Source organism: Idiotropiscis lumnitzeri, chromosome 14 (assembly GCF_059441095.1).
Source record: "Idiotropiscis lumnitzeri isolate Australia: NSW breed Sydney's pygmy pipehorse chromosome 14, RoL_Ilum_1.0, whole genome shotgun sequence".
Classification (NCBI taxonomy): Eukaryota; Metazoa; Chordata; class Actinopteri; order Syngnathiformes; family Syngnathidae; genus Idiotropiscis; species Idiotropiscis lumnitzeri.
The window spans coordinates 12,051,063-12,058,519 of record NC_142404.1 but is presented as its reverse complement, the minus strand read 5'-3'; the positions used below and the strand labels follow the sequence as shown (position 1 = coordinate 12,058,519).

The window sequence follows — 7,457 nt, the reverse complement described above, 5'->3', positions numbered from 1 at the left end:
CCTCTCATTCCGTGATGTCAGTTAGAGCCGAGCCGGCTGCCAAACCTTCCATTTACTGAAAGTCAGATGCTCGCGCTGGATCAATACATTACATCACTGGTGGTGGATTAATTACAGTTTAATAACAAAACAAAAAAAAAAACTATAAAAATCCAATACTTGGAAATCATGACACTATTTGTACATATAAAAATACAAAAATAACTACTCAAATGTATTTGTTACTCTTGTCTACAATTTAGAAACCTCCTCTCACAACAACTTAACAGTATGCTGTGCTAAATGATGGACATGAAATTGGTTCTATTTCATTACTGGATCTTTGGCATTGCCTTACATTTGAATCTTTGTTAGCATTAAGTTTTTTTTATTCATTTTTGTTTTGCATTATTAATCAGAACTAATTTTGATGAATTACAGTTGTGCCTTAAAATAATAATTCAATTCGATCTCCGGCCACACTTGGAAGTTAAAAATGTAAATAATTGTTCCTCTTTGAAATTGATAGAAATACAATTAATACATTAAAGACCCTGAAAATTATTTATTTTTTATATATTTTCTATATATCTCATTTATTTAAATGAGAAAAGCATCGTCTGTGATATTACACTTCTTTAAAAAAAAAAAATGCCAATTTTGATGCTCATTCTTATGTGTCTTGGCCACCAGGGGGCTGTATAAAACAGATAATCGATGCTCAGCTCCTCTCTCGAATTCTCAGTATGGCAGCAATAATAGTCATTCTTCACAGATGATAACGAATACATGAGTAGCCTGTGTGTCTTTAGAATTTAATGTTAGCATTTGCGTAATGGAGGCTATGTGATTCTTTAGCAATAATATTCAGCTAAGAGCAGAAATAAAGAGCTTGGATCCTCTTTCTTGAAGAGGATTTATCAATATCGTCAAAACCACCGTTTGTTGTGAAGGTAGTTGAGTTAAGCCACCATACTGTGCTTGCAAGTCAAGACAGAACAGGGCACTCATATTTCAAGGCACCACTGTATATTTGAAGGTGATTTATTTATTTTTTATCACAATTTAGTGGCACCCTCGGGAGTTCACAGCACATTTGATCATATTGCCTATTTTAATTTGCTTCATACACTAATTGCTGTATTTTTTTACTCCTCTAGAGGGCGCCCTCTCCCTCTCATTGGACTGAAAGTACACCGACTTGCTATTTATTTAACCCCTTCATTTAAACCAATAGTGCCCTCTAGAGGAGACAAAACATACAACAAATAGTTCATAAAATAAATTTGAAGCTTCATTTTCCCATCACTACAACAGGTGAGGCGGCTTTATGTCGGTATAATTTATACATTTTCTTATTTTTGTATTTTATCCTGACAAAATAGGGATTCGTTTTTATTAACCTATTATTTAAAAAAATGCTACTTTTTAATTTCTATGGTATTTAGCGGCACACATTGTAGTTGTGGTTATTGGCATTCGGATATGAGGTCCTTGGAAAAGAAAAACAATTTTGTCAGGGATCCCTGTACCGCAAAATTTGAGTGTCTGTCTTAATGGAATGTGGCATGAGTTTGATGCAGAAGTGGGCAAACACTCACTTTTTTAAAACACTCAATCACTCGGTTGAGTTGACACTTTTTCTTCTGGGGACGCACCATCACAGGAACCCGAATCTCCTTCTTTGCTTTAGCAGAAGACGAGAGAGGGATGAGCCACTTCATAAGGCACACCTACACATATTAAACTAAAAAAATGAGTGCAAAATTCTTTGTTTTCCTTACCGTCAGTGCTTCTCTTTTTTTCTAATGACCACAGTGATAATTATCTTGAAAAACACAACAGTCCCACACTGTTGCTGCATATAGGTGCAATGTTTCATTTTCATCTCTAGGCATCACAGCGGCTGTTGCCAGGCAACGGCCGCTGAGAATCCAAGCAGGATGGCCGAGTGGTCTAAGGCGCCGCGTTCAGGACCTAGTCTCCCCAGGAGGCCTGGGTTCGAATCTCGAATTTCCCCATTGTGGGACTAATAAAGGCAATATTATTATTATTTACACTTTAGCCAGCGATTTAACTTTGGCGCAAAAAGAAATTAGAATACAGAAAAGGTTACCAGATAAGAAATAAAATCAAATAAGATGGGCGTTTTATGCAGGAGTAATTACAACAAAAAAAGAAAGCTCAAAGAAAATGCTCACTCCATTCAACTGTCAAACATAGAATCAGAAGGTTTTTGTATTGAGGCATTTTTTAAAATTGTTTTTAAAAAACAATTTCAATCAGTAATGTCAAATAATAAAGGTTTCTAAAATGTTATTTTTCTGGGCGAATTATGTTAGCTAAACAAAAACAACAAGTCACTCCCCTTTAAGCATAAATTTAAATTTAAGAACACAGAAATAAAATAAATTATCTGCATGGAATAGTTTAAAAATAAAAATAGATGAACAGTGTGGAATATAAAATGAAGTGAAGTAAAATCCTCATTCCCTTTATGCAAATATGATACTGGTCTACAGGAACGAAAATTCATTAATTCATTGGGATGCACCTGTGTAAAAACAAAAACGTGCAGACATTTCAAATTTTCTTACGCCACAATATTTATTCAACAATATACAGATCCGTTTCTCTTCCTACATTTCAGACTTGCTCTCCATTTTGTACACTTTGTATTTACACGATTGAAAATAAGTCTCTCCATGTCGATCGCCTCAACAGTACAGTGTTCCTCACACTTGCATCTTTTTCATCCAAGGTGATCTTGGATCAAAGTGCATCCAAGCAGGCCTTCTTCTCTCCTCTCGCTCTTGGAGGGGGGCGTTTACGTGACAAATGCTGGGATGGTCGCACACCACATTTGAAAAGAGCTTTGTACCCATTTTGGATTCACCAAATTGGGCATGAGGAGGAGATGGTGGAGGTGGGAACGAGGAGGAGGTGGGGGGGGGGGGGGGGTTGGGTTAAATGTTGCATAGACTTCTATTCAGACGAGGAGAACAGAAAGTTTGGTGCTGCCAAGTGTTCAAATGCATCTGTTCTCGTTTGTTAAAATAAACTCCTGAGACCCTTTGGGACTTGGATCAACCTTTTGGCATACAAAAGAAAAACAAAAAACAAGCAGCTATTTAACCGTCGAGATAGAACACAAACAGCACAGCGTGGCGGATGCGACATCAAAGAAAATTATCTCTTTAGAAGAGACTTAAAAACCCTGCACTGAGTGTATACACACTAACATACATATATTATATACTATTTATATATATATATTTATAATCTTATATAATCTTCTTGTAAAGGTGGATGGATTAAAGTGCATCACAATGATTGAAAACTAAAAGTTTGTCACACATGCAGAGCTGGAAATGAACTTTGAAATCATTTGGACCAGACAAAAATGAAACCTCCAAAGTCGTCCACGTCGGCTAGCGTACTAAAAGGATGGGGAGTTTCAGTATTTTCATGATACCATGACAGTTCAGAAGACAATTATTTTAATTCGTGTTCAACCTTTGAAGTCATACATCCCCCGGCTTCAAAAAATGTCAAGTGTTTTAGAGTTGGGGAAAAAAGTCCTATAAATGCCACTAGGTGGCAGTATTGGACTGCAAAATCCTCACTACCCGTCCGTTCTACTTTTAGTGTGACTACACAGCCACTCTCTTAGTTACAGAATTTTCAACCGTTACTTTAAAGGATATACTATTATGTGAAACTGACTTTTTAATGGTTTTCAAAGAAATCGTGGTCTCTCGCGCCAAAAATTAAACGATCAAGAAAATCTGTGACAGTACTTGCCTAGAACTAAAAATGTGCCATTTCAATCTTCCACCACCACATGGAGATCTCCTCCAATGACATGTTCAGCTGGGCTGGGTTAAGCTCCAGTGCCACTTTCAAGGAACTACACTGTCCAAAACACAAAGCTAAAAGCTAAGCAGAGCTGCATTGAGTTTTGTCGTGAAATTTCCATGATTTCCAATGAGAAAATCGGCATTGTGTCCTAGAACATATGAAGTCGGACTTTGGAGGTTCCAGCTTGCCATGGCTGGACAATGTTAAACAAAGATTACTTGCTGATGTGTGTTCATTTACTGCAATGCCAACATGCATTATTTACGACAGAAAGATAATCACAAATGAACCAGCCAGTCCCCGTGAGTCATTTACAGCCAACGAATGTACAATCACCATGTAACCTCGCTTCAAAGACACAGCATGACGACAAGGGCCAAAAAGTGCAGTTATGTACACTACTGGGCGAGAGTTGTCCCTCACTATGACATAAACAAAAGAAAAAAAAATCAAAACTGTGTTCAACTTAAGACAGGCGAGCAAGTAAGTTTAAGGACAGGACGCGTGTTGGCACGTGCGGTGACAAAAGGATGGTGGGGCCACATTTACGGGTTACGACGAGCATGCGGGTGAGCAGCGCTGAGGCTCGGGCGGGGCTTGACGTAAGGCGAGCTGACAGCATGAGGAGCCAATTCAAACAATTGCACTTACAAACGCAAACATAAAAAAGTAAGACATCGTAAAGGAGCAGTTGAATGGATCCAATTGTATCGAACAACCCCGAACAGACGGCAGGGGCGTAAAATGTAAAACAAAAAAATAGTACAGTTCAAGTGCCCAATGTCCGACACAAATGGGCTCTTGGTGAACAACACGTGATGAGGTAGAGCAAAAAATGTTCCACGACAACTTGTTGCATCAACGAACTAGGATGCTGTGAAAGCCACTCGCCACTAGAGGGCAGACAAAGGCTAGCATAAAGCGCTCCAGCTCAGGACCCCCTCAGTGATTTGTATGCATAAACCTGTCTACAATGCTTTACACACACACACACACACACCCCCACTCAAACGTTTTTTTTTTTCAATTTGGTAATAATGACCTCAGTAGTGATTTCTTCAAGTCCATTTAAGATATTGGGAGTCCCTAGTTAGTTCCAGTTTGGTTTGACCGCACAAACTCAAAGCTTGTATACTATTTATTATAAAAAATAAACATCCTACCCTTTTCTTTGGATTGTCACTTAAAAAAAACAAAAAACGGAATATATATATATATGACTTGACTAAAACAGCAATTAACTAGAAAGATTTAGCCATTGGGAGCGATTGCACATGAGCCCGAGAATGAGGACGACGTAGGGGCGCCTTCCGCGGGGGAGTTATTGCTGAGTGAATGTCGACTTGAACTAAAGATGAAATGTCATTGAACCACTGCAGGTAGCCGAGAACCTGGCCAAAATGTTCCCCTTTTAGGAGCTTGAGGGATTACCTCTGTTCCACGATTGTAGATGTAGCGACACACTCATCCACACACATGTAGTGGATAGAAAAAGTATACACACCCCTGTTCAAATGCCAGGCTTTTGTGAGATGAAAACATGAGACACAGAAATCATATTGGAACGTTTTACACCATTAAAGAAAGAAAAGGGGGGAAAAAAAACAACTCTGCCAACTGCATTTTGTAAAATGTCGCGTGCCGATGAAACCAACGTCTTGGCTATCATTCTTTAAGTTACCTTTGGTGAGAAAAAAAAATAACTGTGGGTTTGGGGGCTGTTTTTCGTCAGTAGCTATCGTGGGCTTAGTCTTTTCTGACAAAATCCTGGCATCTGAAACAGAGGTGTGCAGACATCTGTTATATCCACTGTAGATGTTAAACCTGTGATATGATCTGCATGTTGAAGCTCGGGGAGCGGGACTGCTTGGTGAGGGGTGCCCCAGGAGACAGGGGGGGGTCGTCTGGCCTGATCAGGTGATCCTCCTGCAGGCTGACGGTGGAATGGCGGTGGGAGCCACCGGCGGGTCGCCCGGCGTCTTCGGCCGAACCTCCGCCGCCGCCCTCTTGTTCCCGTCTGCCGCCGTTCAAGCTGAAGGGCATACAGTCAAAAGACTTACTGGAGGACGTGCTGCCAGTTCGTACGAGTGGTGGTCCGGAGGGGAAGCTCAGGTGCTTCTTGATGGGACTCAGCTGGATGGCGTCAAGTCGGATGCTGGCTGGGGGCGACTGCTTCCTCTGGTGCTGGCGCTTGACTTCCGCCGACGTATCGGTCTGCTTCACCGCCTCGGGCCTGTCTCGCTCCTTGTCCCGGGACAGCCGGGCCGTGATGGCTTTCTTGATGCTGCTACCGCCGCTGCTCAAGCTGCTGGCCTTCGGCCCACCGCCGCCGCCTGCCCTGGTGCCGCAGGGCTGGCTGCTGTTGGACGCCCCCGAGGAGAAACCCTCGTCTGGGTCGTTGGCGTTGAAGGAATCCTCGCCACCGCTCATACCGTCTGCATCTAGGTTGATCACAGTTTTTTTTTTGTTTTTTTTAAGTGTTAAACAACAACCGTGAACTACGTATTGTCAAGAGTAGCTCAGATGTCACAGCGTCATTAACTCTGCAATAAACAGGAATAATTCAAGACAGAACATACTGACCTTGAGCCACAGTACCGCGCTAAAGTCTTAGACCCAATTTGAGTTTCATCTACAACCACACACACACGAAGGCTAAAAAAATCAATCATTCTGTACCTTTCTGATGCACTTATGAATCCATTTTCCATGTTTTCAATTTGTGTAGTTTACCATCTTTTTACTGCTGCACGGGTTTTATTTTCTTATATTTTCTGAGTGATGTGTACAGTAAAGCCCCACTAACAAATTACAAGGCTAACCTAAGTTTGAGTAGGTCAGTTATGCCGTTTGATGCTTTTTTTTTTCATTGAGAGGGGTTGATTTGGATGTGATGCGCTTCTTTAAATTGCAAGCTTTTGAGCAGTGGTAATGAGCCACACGCCAGCAGAGGGTAGCTGTGCACCAATTTAGATTGAATCCCTACCTATTTTCACAGAGGGGGGGGACTTTATTGTCATAGCGGGTGCAGTGATGTAGTATAAATGTGCGTGTGTCATTATTAAAAAAAATAAATAAATAGGGAAAAAGAACTATGACGAGGATGAGAAGGTTGTCACGTGAAGAGCCACTACTACTGGCGGAGCCGTACTAGTGAGTAGGTGTCACTCACAGACACAGGACTTGTATTGCACAAAAAAAAAATGATGAATTTCCAATAAAAAGACGTTCCTTAATATTTTAGTTGATTTCTAGAATGAAACCACTTAGAGAAGTTAACGGTGTCACTAAAGCAAAAATATCAGCATCAGTGTCACTGTTCTGCCCAACACGTTTGTTGACACAAAAATCAATTTGGGCAAAGTGGAAGAATTGATTTTGTACTGTTAATTACTAGAGAATTCCCCTGGTGAAAGATGGGTTTATATTATTTGGTAAATTCAATGTATAATTATAGAACTTAATATTCTGAGGGGGGGGGGGGAATAATTCAAAAATGAGCTAAAAGGAGCCTGGCAAATGGGGATGTTACATAACTGCCATGAATAATAACAATTTGAAGGGGGGGGGCTAAGACTTTTGCACGGTACTGTATGTTACCCAAAAGATATTTGTTT

General features: G+C 40.5%; 1 protein-coding gene across 3 annotated transcripts in view; it reads right to left on the bottom strand.

Annotated features, from left to right (window-relative positions):
* Nucleotides 1-2,560: 2,560 nt before the first annotated feature.
* The window catches only part of hycc2 (hyccin PI4KA lipid kinase complex subunit 2), a 30,915-nt gene continuing 26,018 nt past the window's right edge, over nt 2,561-7,457 (bottom strand). For all 3 annotated transcript variants that reach the window (XM_088315891.1, XM_088315892.1, XM_088315894.1), the window contains one exon: nt 2,561-6,281. In XM_088315891.1, the coding sequence (XP_088172017.1) occupies nt 5,659-6,281 (623 nt within the window). In that variant the 3' untranslated portion in view covers nt 2,561-5,658. The remainder of the gene's footprint in view (nt 6,282-7,457) is intronic.